At 46.9% G+C, this 16,683-nt stretch overlaps 1 protein-coding gene across 10 annotated transcripts in view; it reads left to right on the plus strand.

Moving 5' to 3' along the window:
• Positions 1-16,683, plus strand: part of LOC120834865 (plasma membrane calcium-transporting ATPase 1) — a 50,307-nt gene that overhangs the window by 12,728 nt on the left and 20,896 nt on the right. For 6 of the 10 annotated variants that reach the window (XM_078092768.1, XM_078092772.1, XM_040203199.2 and 3 more), the window contains 6 exons: positions 4,265-4,661; positions 10,898-11,095; positions 11,196-11,453; positions 11,912-12,037; positions 12,597-12,722; positions 14,948-14,983. In XM_078092768.1, the coding sequence (XP_077948894.1) occupies positions 4,466-4,661; positions 10,898-11,095; positions 11,196-11,453; positions 11,912-12,037; positions 12,597-12,722; positions 14,948-14,983 (940 nt within the window). In that variant the 5' untranslated portion in view covers positions 4,265-4,465. The remainder of the gene's footprint in view (positions 1-4,264; positions 4,662-10,897; positions 11,096-11,195; positions 11,454-11,911; positions 12,038-12,596; positions 12,723-14,947; positions 14,984-16,683) is intronic. The other 4 variants (XM_078092770.1, XM_040203203.2, XM_040203204.2 and 1 more) reach the window with 1 other exon arrangement.

Here is a 16,683-nt window from a genome sequence, read left to right on the forward strand (position 1 = left end):
TGTGTGTGTGTGTGTGTGTGTGTGTGCGCGTGAGACATGACGCCTCAGTCTCTCTGCAGTGTGGGGATTTCCTTTTTCCACCCTGGTCACATGACTGCAGATATGGGGTGTGGTCTCCTGCATTCCTGGCTTCTCTCACTCTCCTGTTACTTGATCTGGCATGCTGCGACACTCTGCGTCTCACACACGCACACACACGCACACACACACCCTGGTCTGGACCTGACACAATCACACTGCCGCACACATAAACACTGGCTCGGTGTCGACTGCTTGACGTGCTCTGCATGAAGAAACGTCCGTCTGAAGTCTGGGACACGATTCAATGAGACTCTGTGTGTGTGTGTGTCTGTGTGTGTCTTTGTGTGTGTTTGTGAGATCTGTTGCTGGGTGCAACAAGAAAAAAAAGTTCCTCACTGTGTGGAGGGTGTGGCCAGAATTCAGTTTGCATTGTGTGTGTGTGTGTGTGTGTGTGTGTGTGTGTGTGTGTGTGTGTGTGTGTTTGGAGCAGGGAGGTGCAGGCGTCTGCTTTAGTATGCAGAGCAGGTGTGTCTGCAGAGGCAGAAAGGAGGAGGAGGAGGAAGAGGAAGAGGAGAAGGACACCGGCAGCTGAATACAAGATAACTGAGTCAAACCCTCACCAGCTGAACCCGGTCGCCCGCTTATCTTCCTGCTGTCTGGAAATATTCCAAAAGTGTCCGTTCATTCTGCTTCCCCCAATACGCGTGGCGTTGTGACCTGTGGCGTTGTGACCTCCGCCGCCGCGAGGAGGCGGGACGAGGCGTGGAGGCGTGTCCCCCCCGGCCTGTGGTTGGGTTTTTCTTGTATGCTCATGTGCCAGTTTCAGGCGACACATATTAGTGACGCCACGGAAGTGTTTTGATAAGAAGGTGTATCATTTTCTCACACGCACACACGCGGTTTACGGCTACATCGCACACACGTAAAACGCATCACTTCCTTCGAAGTTCGCCTGTCCTTTTACGTCAACGCGTCGGACTGACATTGTGATACAAACCATGGAAAAGGCTCGCAGCCCCTTTGACCTCCTCACCTAAACGAACTCATCCAAGTAGTCGGGGGGGAGTGACTCACCGTCACAAGCACGGGGGTCCGGTCACGTGACCGCTGGTGTTTGCCATGGGGGCGGGGATCATTCGTATTGGATTATCGATAACAGCGGTAAAAGAGCGGAGCCACGTCTCTCGCTCGCAGGAACAACATGGCGGGCCGTGATGTCGTGTGACTCATTCTGCCTCTCGGTTTGTTTAGTTTAACCAAACACACACACCGCGTGCTCCTCGCCCAGGCGCATTATCCTGAAAGCTGAAACCGCGTGCAGACGTTTGTTTTAGCTGTTTAGCAGAAGTTTTTCTGTCCAGACCTGAAAAAAGGAAAGAAAAGCAAATGATTCTGGTCTCCTTCGGAGCATGAAAGGAAAACCCAATGACAATAAACAGCCGTAAACACGGGAATCTTTCCATCTCCAAATGATATGAACACAGCGTGAAACAGGATGCCTGCTGGTTTATGGGGCAAAGCAGCACGCGCACACACCGACACACACACACAGACGCACACAGACACACACACACGATTTGGAATCGTTTCTGATAGAATCCAGTGAAGAAAACCCAGCAGACGGACCCACCAGGTCCACGATTACTGACCCTCAAACATATAAATCAGTTCCTCTTGGGCTTTTTATGGGTCACACACACACACACACACACACAAACTCACTAGCTGAGTGGTCAGCAACATGGTGGCGGCAGTGTAATTTCATCTGGAGTCCATAACAAACCGATAAGATGGACAGAAAACAGACACACTGTCCCTCACACACACACACACACACTATGCATTACGCTCTGTCTATAAATAGAGGCAGCTGAAGTCCTGACATCACTTCCTGTCTATCTTCTGTAACTGGATTGATTGTCTTGATGGAGCTCCGGCTGGTGAACAACAGCGCTCGGTTCTCATGTTCCTCTTAGCTTGTTTTTGGTTCCTCTTAGGTTCCTCTGTCCCTGGATGAAGCTGCTGGTTCATTCCCACCAGGGTGCAACGTATAAAATGTGAGAAATGTGAAGGGCGTCAGCCTGAGCTGTGAAAAAACGGTTTTGGGGGTGGGTGATGAATTCGGGCTGCTGAGCCCTTTGGTGCGATGTTGGATTAACGTAAGATCGTCGATATGAAAATGACTTTAAATGAGCATGTTCACCTCATTGTGATGTGGGTGTAATTCAGGAATACTAATAATGTCTCATTTAACCGAAATTAAACAAATACTTATTTTGTATTTTATATATTTAAAATAGTTTGGGCCTCAAATGTAGCAGAAGGAAATGATTCAAACTTCCACCTTGTGGGACGAGTATAAACGGGAACATTTGTGCCTGAGAGCAGCGTGTGTTAGCATGAATCAGTCGACACACGGAGGGATTTAAAATGAGGAGCCCCAGAAAGAGGAAGCGGTTCTGCAGTGAAGTTTCTTCTTGGGACCATTAAGTCCTAATTATTAGAAATGACCGTAAGCATTTCCCTGTCGAACAATCGTATCTGTCGCCACGTGCCACAACTGCTGCAGCGTAAGTGTGTGTGTGTGTGTACAGTCTAAAGGTAGGAATGCTCTCCTTTGGACTGAAGTGGGTGTGGTGGGGCAGTTAACAAACCCTAAAGGGGTGTGTGTGTGTGTGTGTGTGTGTATTGTTCATGGAACTCCACGTTTTTATGCTCTGATTATTATAGTGGAATCACTGGGTTGAATGTTCTTATCGCAGTGAGCTACCGCCTAATTCAACGTTCTGGTTACAAAATGTTTTGAAATAGAAAGATAAAACGTAATATTAACGTGATGATTAAAAAATGTGATTTATTGTCACATATTGAGGAGCAGCCAGTTTTACTTCATCAGATAAAGCGGCTTTAAGTAACATCATTTACGATACTGTCATTACCTCCGTTAATCATAAGCTGGAACACCAGTCGCTCATGTAGAATTATGCTCCTATTTGCTCTGTTTTAATGAAATACTCCTTCACTCACTTCTTCGTAGCGCCGGCGAAATCAAACAATCCCTTTGTCTCTAATTAGCCCCCTCCATCATAATGACATCAGCAACTATCTCCTTTTCATCACGTCGCTCCACATATTATAGAAGCAGCCTTCGGCTCTTTCTTTAAATATCGTGTCACGTCGTCTAAAAGAAAAGAGGAAAAAAACAAGTAGTGTAACCGCTTTAAGGAAAAAGCGTCCGCGTTTCATATTTCATGTTTTCTACTCTTCTCTCTCGGGGATCACTCAGCGTTTGCCTCCAATTTGAGAACCACTGACCCCGTGTCATCAGCCCCACAAACCGTGACTGCAGCCCCGACTGCACTCCAACAGGCTGCGTGTGTGTGTGTGTGTGTGTGTGTGTATGTGTGTGTGTGTGCGCGTGTGCGTGCGTGATGGAGCAACACTGAAGAATGGGGCACAGCCTTTGAAGTGCACTTACATAATATGCGGTGATGGGCTGGAGTGCCACACACACACACACACACACACACACACACACACACACACACTGACCCTGTGGAATTCTCCCTTCGCCGTCCTGTGCTCGATGCTGATTGGCTCACACCTTTTGTCTCCGTTATTGTTCTCCTCCTGATTCCTTCCCGTTATCTGATTTCGGGTCGTTTTGTCAGGAAGACGACGGTTAAACTGCTGACCTGATTTCCATGACTTTAAAGCTGGATACATTTATTTATTCTAGGGGTGCTCGGGTAACTTTAGCACACATGTAATTATTTCCACCTCGCAATCAAAGAGATGGAGTTTTTCCTTCATTCTTTTCTTATTTTCACAGCTCTTTTGTTGCCTTTGTTAAAGTTGTTACTCTTAATGCGCATGGAAATGCAGGCTTCTGGCGTTCGGCGGTCTTCTTTTTCCGGTGATTCACACGTTGTGAAGAAGGGAATGCGTTTCTCTTCGTAGTCTCCGAGCAGACGTTCACAGACAGCAGCAGATCTTTACCAGCCAAACACGCGTCTCGGAGGAGAAGCCCAAACCGTTAATCCGTTTACATCCTAACGGCCTCGGTGATTCAGGGGACTCGGAGAGGAAAAACTCACCTCTAATTGGCCCAATTAGTCTCCCTGCTATCAATTAGTGAGAATCAGAGTCTTAAACTCATCAGTTTGGCGATGACGCTCGGACCGTTTCCTGTCTGGATCTGCTCTGTAAAAAGCCTCTTTTCTTGTTTCTGTTTCCTCCGCAGTGACCACAACATGTTTACTCGCCTGTTTCCATGGTAACCCCAGCGGAGCACGCACGTCCGGGTCAGGAGTCAACCACGCTACCCACAGTTCCTGTGAGCTGAGCGCCGGTCTAACGCTTAGAATAAAATAGACAAGGACCACTGAGCGGAAATAAGAACTTGACAAACAGCAGCGAGGACCCCGCCGTGAAGAGGACCAACATGGCCAACAACACGGCGGACCACCCTGCGGGGAATTCGGTCGCAGAGGGCAACCATGACGGGGACTTCGGGGTGACCGTGATGGAGCTGAGGGAGCTGATGGAGCTGCGGAGCGCTGAGGCCGTCAGCAAGATACAGGAAGCGCACGGAGACGTGCAGGGCATCTGCCGGCGCCTGAAGACGTCGCCCATAGAAGGTGAGCCGCACCAAAAACACTCAAAGGTTCACATGTTTGGATATTAAAGCTCCCACGATATATTATATTAAGGCCTAATTGTTACTCTTTTCAATTGGTATGAATTGATCCTTTATTTGTACATTCATCCTGCGTACCAGCACGTGCAGGTTTTATTGTGTTTATTAATGTGATCCAGCCTCGAGTAGATCAAACCTGCAGGCACCGAGTCTTCTGTCTCCATTCATCTGCACATCACTTCATTTTTTCTTGTTAATCAATGAACTGCGGTGTAGTTTGTGAGTTTACTTCTAAATCCCCCCGCGGATCAAATCTTACCTGTTATAGATATTTGATTTAGTATGTTTGTAATATGAATCTGCAGAGTAAAAAGAAGTGGAGTCGAATGTAGCTCAGTGCCGAACAGTAGTAGTGATGAATATGCAGAAACACGCACACGCATATCAGGAGGTGATTGTGTGTGCGTCGTTAAACACACACAATGGCACAAACAGACACACACTCCGTACTCTGTGTGCATGGATGATCAGTTTGCTTTTCCATCAGAGCTTCATGTGACAACGGCAAATGGCCGAAATGCCGCTGTTTGTTAAATCCCCCCTTCATTATGTGTGTGTGTGTGTGTGTGTGTGTGTGTGTGTGTGTGTGTGTGTTTGCAGGCATAGGCCCATTCTAGGATTGGAATTAGTTCCACCCCGTCCCCCTAATGGCTCCATAGATCATTGCTCTGTTCCATTTAGTAATCAGAGGACAGCTGTAGTCCACGCAAGAAATTACTCACTTTAATGAAGAAACTCTAATTATATTCTTACAGCATGGCGGAGGGGAGGGACCTGAATGTAAGGTTTAGGCCAGACCTACACACACACACTCACACACACGCACACACACACACGCACACGCACACAGGTAACTATAGTGATACTGGACATGAGTCTCAATCTTTTCCCCCTTCATCTGATCCTCACCTTTCACCTGAAGCGCCACGTCCTGATTAGCTTCGGCGACAGAAGCGCTACGTTAGCGGTTAGCTTCTCCTCACCGGTCCATTTGGCTGCTTTTTGTGTCTCGGCGCTTTGCTGTGATAACGAGCCGTCTCTTCTTCAGCTGCTTTTGTTTTCAGTCTGTAGAATCAGCCACTGATCGGAAGCCAGGCTGACTGGTATTGTTTCCCCTGACACACACACACACACACACACACACACACACAAGGCTCAGCTGCTGCTGCCCCCCCTGCTGGTTAACGCGTATTGATGAATCAGTCTACTGCCTTTGTGGAGGTCATTGATCGTCCTCCTCATCGTTTCATCATATCTGTGTTCTATGTTGAGAGGACAAGCAGCCTGCACACCGTAAACTTTGTTTAAACAACACCTGGGTGGCAAAGAGACCACGACTCACCGGTACCCCCACCAATAAAGGAGCGGGTCTCTGCAGATGCATTGAGCATATTGTTGTTATTATTAGGACATACTCTTTGAGAAGAGACGACAGAGAACATCATCTCCATCTACCGCTAGCATTAGCGTTCGCACCAGCATCACACGTTCCCGCTGCGTTGCTCCTGCGTTGTAGAAAGGTCTTTTCGGGGTGATTAATGGATTAATTAAGAGGACCAAATGCAACAACACAAGAGCCGTTAACAAGTGCGATCATTCAGCGGTGCAACGATAACGGACAGTGAAGACGACGCTGTCACACTCTGCTAACAACACTACACAAAATAATAAAGTGATGTTCTAGCTAATTAAGACTCTTAATGTCCTTTAAGCAAAGCAACCAAGAAATGTACAGGAGCAAATCATCACACACACACACACACACACACAGTAGTTCTGTAAGTAGGTTCAGAGGTTTCTCGGCCTGCTGGCGCGTCGGATCCCTTCGAGCTCCGTGGTGCGAGAAGCCAATATAAATATCTGGGATTTAGCTTGAGCAGCGTGACCCGACACACACACACACACACACACACGCGCGCCCAGCCTCAGGTCATCCAGGCCTTTGCCAGTTCAAGTAGAGCGAGGGAGAACGACACCAAGACATGCGACGATCTTCACGTCTGCATCTCCAGGGAACTAATAAGAGACGTTAACGCTGAACGCTCTCCTCCAGAAACCTGAAATGAGTGAATAAATCCACTCATCCATTAGACCCACTTCTGCGTGAGGGCCAATCCCAGCGGACATCGGGGCGAGCGGCGGGATACGCCAGTCAATCACAGAGCCCGAGAAACACACATATCTAAAATATATGGAAATGTTGTCGTGTAAACGGATTCGGTTTTGTTTGCCGAAGGATTTATGAAGCTCGGTTGTCGCGTCATTCTGCAGGAGAGGATGTGAGATGTGATACTGAAGATGGAGCGACCGCCATCATTCTCCACCTGCTGTCGGCCTGTAAATGAATCCGTGACACAGATGTTCCTTTTTCCATCTTCCTGTTGCTTCCTATAAAATCCACACCGCATTTCAGTGTTATTACGGTTTCTAAAGTTACAACAAGGAACTTTAACACTGATTGACAGTCTCGGATAGATAAGATACGGATGCTTCTACGTGACCTTCATGAGTCACTACACCTCCCGGGGGAATATTGGCTTCTTTCTTTATTAGTTATTCTTACTGCTTGTCGGAAAGATGCGATGATTTATGGCCTGCAGGTTCACCAGAAAGTCCCTCAGCTCAGACTCTGGGTTCCATTTGTCCTACAGCGAGTCTGTTTTATTAGAAAAAAGATGCGTCCTATCGATGTCTGCATGTCGACCGCAGTGTCGATTTATTCTCTCATGTCACAGTTAATACAACAGTCTGACTCGCTGTAATAATCCGACAGCCAACACAGAATTATTTTCATAATCCAGGGAAAAAGTGGTTAGTTGAATTTCCTTTAAAATGTCTCCAAGTCTTTGATGGACTTGAGGACCGGAGCTCATGTGTTTCCATCTGTTTACTTCACAGCCGTTCTTACCTTACACATGGCTCCTTTTTACATTTAGCGTGGATGTGATATCTTGCTACATGGAGAGGAAACACAGTTGCAGCTGGGAATAAATATTTCTTATGGGCCAGAGGACAGAATATTTGTGTTTCCAGATGGTGAAAAGAGTCTTTGGGGATTTTGGAAATACCTCCAATACAGCTGTAGGTTTTGTTGATTCACTAGGGATCTTTGTTTGAGGCCGAGATGCTTGAAGGCCAGAAGGTGTGTGTGAGTACGTAAATAAATTCCAAGATGGCGGATATTTTTCAAGATACCCATCGCCGAAAAAAAGGAATAAAGGTGTTTCAGTTTAGAATTCAATGGCTCGACATATTTTGTAGATATAGAGATCAAAATGTATTTTGACTCAATGAGAAATTCAATGGTGCCATTACAAATTCAATATGGCTGCCATTTTTCAAGATAATGGCCATTTGTTCCTCATAATTCCCCCTTTTTGTTGTATTAAGGATGGATGAAGTATTAGTCAAAGTAATCTTTTTGATCCAAATATTTGTAATAATCAAGATAACATTGTGTTAATTAACTTACTGAGGTATGATAGCTTCTTAATTCACCTTCTATGCCATTGCATACAAGTTACATACCACTCTTGTGTATTCATTGTCCCCTAAGACATCAAAACATTGGCGTATATTCTGTCCACAATATTGATCCACAGATACAAGCTTATTCAGATATGTATAGCAGATAATGACAAGAAGACTGAGCTTTTTGAGCGACATTGTCACATTGTGTTGAGAAAATGTTGCCTTTGTGACCAAAGGGCCGTCGGTCAGGGGAGCGTGAATGTAAGGGAGAGCTTCGGGCGGTTGAAGATGAAGCTGGTTTTGGACTGCGTTTCATAAACATCTGTGACGCTTTAATCTGCGTCTCCGCCGCTGTCTTCCAGTCTGACGGGAGCTTTTGGCATCAATCGCAGGCTCCAAAATGATCAAACCGGACTTTCAACTGAGCCACGAGCCGCGATGAAGGATGGCTGATGATGACAACCGGTGTATTTATAAAAATCCCTGTTTGTGCTCGTCAGGTTTCTCCTCTGAAGCCTTAATTCAGAAAAGTTTGTTCAGGTTCTCTGTAAATACGTTTTATTTACATCTCTCGTATCCAATTCGATGTCCCCGCAGATGGCTCCCTCTTGTTTAATTATCTTCATCTCACCTCCTTTTATCCGTCCTCGTCTCACGTCCTGTCATCCCTTCCTCTCCGCTCGCTCGCTTCCCTCAGTGTGAGCTCAATAAGCTCTTCTCTTTCTCGCTATCTCGTCTTTCCTCATCTCTTCTTATCTCAATTACCACATAATAAAAAGTATCATTCGCCCCCTCACCCCTCACCTCGTCTGTTCTCATGTTCACCCCCGAAGGCCTTCATCTCCCCTCATCATGTCCCCTCTCCTCTTTTTTTTGCCTCATCCTCTCATCTCACATCCCCTCCCCGGTCTCGTTTTAACTCACTGAAATGTGATCTCGCCTCAAACTTGCTCACGTGATCTCGTTTAATGTCCCTCGTGTTCCCCTTACCTCAGGTCACATCCCGTCTCATTTCGTCCGTCACATCTCCTCCTCTCATCGTGTCTTCTCATCTGGTCGGACCTCGTGTCTTTTCACATCGCTTCTCTCATCGCGCGTCGTCCCTCTCGTCTCTTTGTCTTTAAGGCGACGAGGAAACATCTACCTCTGTGCGAGCTCGATGCTCAAAATGGCCAAAGCTCTTATCTCGAACATTCACCGAATTGCTGCTTCCAAAAAGAAACGTGAGCGGTTATTGATGAAGAGCAGGCGAGAATCGTGGCAGGAGGAAGGAACGAGAGGCCTTCATGAAGGCAGAGACATGTTCACCAGAGACCTGTGCGGCCTGTTGACATTCAGAGCACGTTCCGCTGCACATCTCCCACTTCCAGCGAGGAGCCACGGCGGCCATGTTGCCGCCCACGCAGCCGGTCGGAGGGGCCGGCGGAGGTTCAGGTTTCACTGACAAAAGGCCCGGATTTATTGAGGGATCAGTGGCGGTTCTCCTGCAGACACGTCGCTGGGCTCCCACGAGCTGCTGCGAGTTTAACGTTAACGGGAAAATCCGCCGTTAAGTCAGAGCCGACGCGACCTGACCGCTCTTTTTTATCGCTGATAATAAACAAACTGAAAATTGTTTGGGATCATATCTGGTTTTGATGAAAGACGAGATGCGGCTTTCTCTCGTCTGTATGTGGAGACTGAAGCAGCAGACGGACGTGAGTCACTGCTGGAAAATGACAGTCACAGCTCTGGAATCAATAACTCACAGACATTGTTTGGTCTTCAGAGAGCGGCTGCTGGTAAAAGACGTCTGCAGAGGGACAGGAAGAGAAACTACAGGCCAATCTTTAAATCATTAATTGTTTGTAGACAAGAATACAGTTGCAAATACTCCATTTAATATGTTTATTTAAACATTACACTTGTATTGCTTTCAATTATTGTGTACTCATTAATCAATTTTATTGTATTTATTTGTTTACTATTGATTTATGTATATATTTTAAATTGTGCTTAAGACAAACCTGAAAGATAATTGGCACAAACTGGAACCAGAACAAAGATGAATATTTATAGTTTCTGGTTATTTTATTCCTTGTGAATTAAGCTTCACACGACCTCGTCTAACTGGTCACAAGTTGAGGCGAGTCGGAGCTTCAACAGGGAACCACTGGGACAGAAAGGAGCAAATAGTGAATAAGCAAATGCATCATTTCTTTGGGTGGAAAAAACCTCTGTTGGAGATTTTCCCAAATAAATACTGCATATGGAAATACTGCAGTCTTTTTCATGGCAACAAAAGTAGGTCATGTTGCAAAAGTACTGTTTATGGAACTCAGTCAAATCTGCATCCACGGCCTGTTGGTGCAGGGAGCTAATCACACTTACTCGATTCAGTTTGAACCGCTAGTGATTGTGATCAGATATTGTAAACGTTAATAAGCAGAGGAATCCAGTGGTTGTAGTTTTCCAATCATTAGGTTTGAGCCGGTCATTTCCTTCTTTATTGTATTATCTTCTTGAAGTAGTTAATACAGCTATAATAGAGTAATATGTCCAGTGTACAGTAGCTTTCATCCTTTTACCTGAAGGTCTTTGTGCTTTGTACCTGTGACCTTTTGCTAAATGCTCTTTTCTACTTTTTTGTCTACAAAGCAGAGACACAGACTGGTTATCTTCCGCGTCGACGTGGTTATTTACGTGCGTTTACTTTGGCGTCCGCAGGTCTGTCCGGTAACCCCGTGGATTTGGAGAAACGCCACGCCTCGTACGGCCAGAACTTCATCCCCCCCAAGAAGGCCAAGACCTTCCTGCAGCTGGTGTGGGAGGCTCTGCAGGACGTCACGCTCATCATCCTGGAAATCGCCGCCATCATCTCGCTGGGCCTGTCCTTCTACCATCCACCAGGGGGCGACAGTGAAGGTGGGCGCAGTCCAAACCCAGAGAGGCCGTCATGTTGTGTCTGTGCGGGTCAATGTTCAGGTTTAAGTAACCTGGGGGTGACCTGTTTGTACTCTAATAGCATGCGGCGAGGTCGCAGGAGGCGTGGAGGACGAGGGCGAGTCCCAGGCCGGTTGGATCGAGGGCGCCGCCATCCTGTTCTCGGTCATCATCGTCGTCCTGGTGACGGCCTTCAACGACTGGTCCAAGGAGAAGCAGTTCCGCGGGCTGCAGAGTCGCATCGAGCAGGAGCAGAAGTTCACCGTCATCCGCAAAGGCCAAGTGATCCAGATCCCCGTGGCCGAGATGGTGGTGGGAGACATCGCCCAGATCAAATACGGTACGACAGCCCAGACCCCAGGCTGAGACACCGGGTGTCAATCACTGGATGGTCATTTTACGCCTGTTAAATGTCGCTTTTATTGCTATTATTGTTGTGAGTTTTAGGTAGTTCATACTGACAAACCATTCCTCAATGAACCTAGATTGGCCTTTTTAAAGCAAACGACCTTCCCCAAAGCCGGAGGCACATCGTTTTCTCTCCATTGGAGCTGAGCTCAAGTCCACTTCCCCCCCCGAGGGGACTCTTCTCCCGTAGAGCGCTGATGGGCAGGTGTCACCTTGCATGGTGGCCCCTGTCATCAGCGTGTCCGAGCGGTCGGTAGCAGTTAGCGCTTAGCATTTAGACCAGAAGAGACAAACCCAGACCCGACGTGCACTAAAGTAGAGGCACAGCGCTGTTAGAAATACGTAATACGTTCAAACCTCTGTGTCTATGCGTGACCTCTGTGACTGCAGGAGACCTGCTGCCCGCCGACGGGATCCTGATCCAAGGCAACGACCTGAAGATCGACGAGAGCTCCCTCACCGGGGAGTCCGACCAAGTCCGAAAGTCCCTGGAGAAGGACCCCATGCTGCTGTCCGGTGAGCCGATGATCCTCTTCCACAAACTCGCCCACCGACCCTTTGACTTCTGCGTGTCATGTTGGGGGAAACAATTAAATCTCAGATTAATGTCGTCGAGCTCACGTACGTGTTGGGGGTTTTGGGAGCTTGTGTTTGCTCCTCCATAACGTGGCCTCTACGAACAGTCTTAGTGCTGATCTGTGGGATTAGTGCGACGTTCAGACATTGGATGGGACTTTTTATTCTAGGAGCGGCTCCCCTTTATTCAAAGTTTGTTTGGAATCTTTAAGCTGTTGAAACCTGCTCTCCGAGCCTCAGAACTCACAACCAATCTAACTCTGCATAATATGCAGTGTTTCCCTTACGTTTACAACTTAAGGGGGGGTATTAGTCGGGCAAAGGGGTCAGCTGCCTTCCCGGGAAAAATAACAACAGTTTGGCGAAATTGCACACTTTTCCAAGGGAAACGCTGATATGGGCGAGGTTCTTTGTAAAGTACAGAAAAGCCGATCCCCCGGAAGGTAAAAAAACAAAAGATGGCCGAGTCGTGACCTCCGTCTGTTGACTCCTCCCTCAGGGACCCACGTGATGGAGGGCTCCGGCAGGATGGTGGTGTCGGCCGTCGGCCTCAACTCTCAAACCGGCATCATCTTCACTCTGCTGGGCGCCGGCGACCACGACGAAGAGAAGAAGGTCAAGAAAAGTAAGACGCGAGACGAAGCCCAGCCGCCGAGGCCTTGAAGTGTCCCGCGAGGACACTGTGTGTGTGAAGTGTGTGGAGCAAAGAGAGACAACTGTCATCGTGTCAGCTTCTGAATATTTCTACTCTACTGTTTGAACAGCGCAGATTGGAAATATTTGCACGTTTTTTTTATTTATGTATCAGCTGGTGTTGATTCTCGCCGACTCTGTCAACGGGCAGAGCTCTTCCAGTCCGCCCGGTGAGACGGGGTCTCACCGTGGGTTGGCATCATTGAGCTTCAGCAGATCAGCGAAGTGAATAAATGAGACCACGGATGAGTTGAACGGACTGATTCAACGGCCCCTTTTTAACTGGCCGTTCACTAAGCCCCTCCCACTAAAGTGGGAGTGTCCACTTGCGGCTCGGCAGTTTGGCTTCCTCCCCGCGTTGGAGGGGTGTGAGTGGGGTTGTGGCACGTGAGATAGTCGGCATCCAAAGAGTTATGCGTGCTTTACTACCTGACATGATTGTTCTATTTAAAGAAGTTGGAAGATTTAAGAGAAGCAAAGGCCGACTGAAATGAGAGTCTTCAAGTCGGCCAGGGGAGCTAACGAGCGCTAGCGAGCTAGCCGATGGAATCTCACAGCGGTTTTGTTGTTTCACTCACCGGTCTTTTTCTTCTGTCTGAAGTCAGGGAATCGATAGTCCATTCTGACTTCAGTGTGTCTCCACACAGTCCTCGAAGATTAATTACAAAAATGAATAAAGACTGCGTCCTGGTCTCATTTATTCACGGTGGTGTACGGAGGTATCGAGCGTACCTTCCCCTCGTACTGTCACAGAGCAGGAGGATGCAAACCAACAGGCTTCCGCCTCGATTACCTTTGATTTGCTTGTGATCACGCTAACGCCCTTTTACTCGTGTCTTCTTTTCTTTATTTTGTTTTTGTCTGCTCATCTGTTTTACTGGCTAAAGTTTGCGTTCGTCAGGCATCCATTGTCGATTCCGGCCGAATGTAGCAGCTCAGCGGAGAGAGACACGGGGTTCGCTCCTCTGGAACGCTCACTTTGAAAACCCAACCGGTGCGGAACTCCTCGCGAGGACCACCACAGGACGCGTTTCCACATTCCTCTCCAACTAGACCGACAATGAGCAGAAGGAGAGAGAATCTCACACATGTGGCATGAGATGATAGCTTCACGACCCCCCCGAGTCCCACCGTGATCACAAATCATTCCTCTTTTTCAAAAATATTTCCTCACTTGTGAAGCTTTAATGAGTCCTCACAAAGAGCGACACCGTCGTGTGTCTCTCGAGTCTCCGCCAACAGCAGACGGACGGCACTCGCTACCGTCACACAAGGCTGCGTCAACCCACCTCACACACAGGAGTACACACACACACACACACGTGTTCAAAGTCACTCCCTCTGTGTATCTTACAGATGTGTGTGTGTGTGTGTGTGTGTGTGTCGGGTCAAACACACGCAGCAGTTCAGTAATCAATCATAAAGCACCAACTGAATATCAAACACCTTTGTGTGTGTCTGTGTGAGTGTGTGTGTGAGTGTTGGCTTTGACCTTGCCAAACTTCCTTTCACAATAAAAGCATAGAGCTCCCTATTAGGGCCCCAGGATCTCTCGTTGATCCAGTATTGATTAAGTATTGAACAAGTCAAAATGATCGGGGGAGTAATCCTCTGGGCACCATGAACGTCTGCTCCAACACATTCAAGAGTCACATGTTTTTATTGTTGTGCTGCAACAATAAGCTTAAGCGTCTAACAGGAAGCAGAAGCGGGAGTAAATTGCATAAAGATGAGTTACACGGATCAATACTGATGATTGTACAACACAAACAACTGCGTTAAACTAAATAAACAATGAGATAGTGTGTACATGTACACAAAATATTGTGTTCAATCAAACCAATTATGAGTAAATGTTTCATGTGTCATTCTTTAACATTCATCAAATATCTGAATCAAATTCCTATTTATTTTGATCACTGATATATTGATGAATTGATTGGCTCTGCCGTCGGTCCTCCGCGGCAGGAAGTGGCGTGTCTCTCTCCTCTGATTGGTCCATTCCTGCCCACAGCGCACACACACGCGCACACACACACACACACACACCTGTGGGTTTCTATCAGTTGAATTTGTGTTCTCCCTCAGTTTGATTTGATCTTATTTTTCTTTTGAGTCATCTTATCAGCATTCCGCCCTCTCTCTCTGTCCGAACAGGTAAAAAACAAGGACCCCCCGAAAATCGCAACAAAGGTAACCCCTCCATTCATCCATCCGTCCCTCTCTGTCCCTCCATCCTCCCTGTCACTCACCTCCTCCTCATCCTCCACTCAGCGGCAGGAGGGGAGTGTCCGGTCCGTCTCTCTCTCTCTCCCTCTCTCTCTCTAAAGGGGGACGTTCTCTCATCTTGCTTTACCTGTCATAGGGTGCAACTCCCAACCTTCAAGTCTCCCACAGCCAATCACAGCGTTCACAGTTGTCATGGTAACTGTCCCAGGGGCGATAAGCGGGTCGTGTTTGTGCCGTCAATTCTGAGAGCGTTTTGTACAAAAGAGACTTTTTAAAACCACATTATTTGTATTTTGTGGAGAAATGATCTGAGACTGATTTAATTTCAGAGAACTCAAATGTATGTTCTGCTCAGTAAGTGCACACGTTTAATATTTTTCATGCTGCTGCACAACATCAACTAATAGAAGTGATTTGCACCACTAATTGAACTAACTTGTTTTCATTGCCAGCGAAGCTTCCAGATAATTAAAATCGTTGATGGAGTTACACGAATGATTAACTTAACTTTTCCTCTGAATTTTAAATGTATCTGAGGGAGAAATTATTATCTATTATTATATCTTTATTTTTCTGTGCTATATTGAAAAAATGGATGTCATCTATTTGTATGAAGCGTCACACCTAATATCCGTCATACTAAAGGAACTACTTTACCGAAAATAAAGCCTTCTCTTTGGCAATGTTAGCCAGCTAGCTAAATTATTAACTGGCTTATTAGCCAGCTAGCTAGCTACCGGCATAAGAATTATTTTTTGAGAATTATTTCTCCACAAATTATAACTGATGTTCTTTTATAAAAACAAATGCCTGAGAACGGACACACAAACGCTGCTCCATCCGTTATCTCACAGCGAGTGACCTCTAAGGTTCAACGCGCGACGCCTCGTGGAAATCAAGCGCTCCCTCTGTGCTTCCCCCAGACTTCATACAATCAAGGCATTTGACTGCTGTGTGTCAATAACGACATCGCTGCAACCTCCAAACTCGACCAGCCATCCGTCCTCAATGTCCCGTGTGATCCAACACATGTCCAACTTCCTCTGCAAGCTGTCTGCACACGCGCACACACACACACACACACACACACACACACACACACAGCTCCCCTGCTCTCGACCTCCTGTGGTTTGAGCATCTGCTGTGGACAGAAGGCTTCTTGATGTACACAGATACACACACTCCTCGCTCTTGGTCGGTCATCACACATTTACACACGAAAATAATTCGAAGAACAAAAAACCCCAAAACGCCGTCAGTCCGATCGACCACGTCGTAGCGCTCCGTCGTGGAAGAGGTGCTCAGGTCCTTTTCATTAAAGCGTAAAGTGCCTCCTCCCGCAATAGAACATTGCAAGCAAAGCTTCTTGAGCGTGAAGTCAGGACCAGCGTTTGTGCAGGACTCTGATCAGCGGGGCGAAGGGGGGAAAAGGGGGGAGACATCAACTCATGTTCGGTGCAGAGTGAAATTTTAATCAAAGCATTTTATTGCTTTTTTATGGATTTCTGGATTACAATCACTGCTGCATTAATGTGATATTTATTTTGTTGTGCTATCGTTTTATATTCCGTTCGTAGGTTGATGTACAGCGATGCATCATATTCCATAAGATCATTTGTTTTAGTTTATGTAGCCAGAGAGGTAGGATCTTCTTATCGACTCAT

The sequence above is a fragment of the Gasterosteus aculeatus genome, chromosome 17 (assembly GCF_964276395.1).
Source record: "Gasterosteus aculeatus chromosome 17, fGasAcu3.hap1.1, whole genome shotgun sequence".
Taxonomy (NCBI): Eukaryota; Metazoa; Chordata; class Actinopteri; order Perciformes; family Gasterosteidae; genus Gasterosteus; species Gasterosteus aculeatus.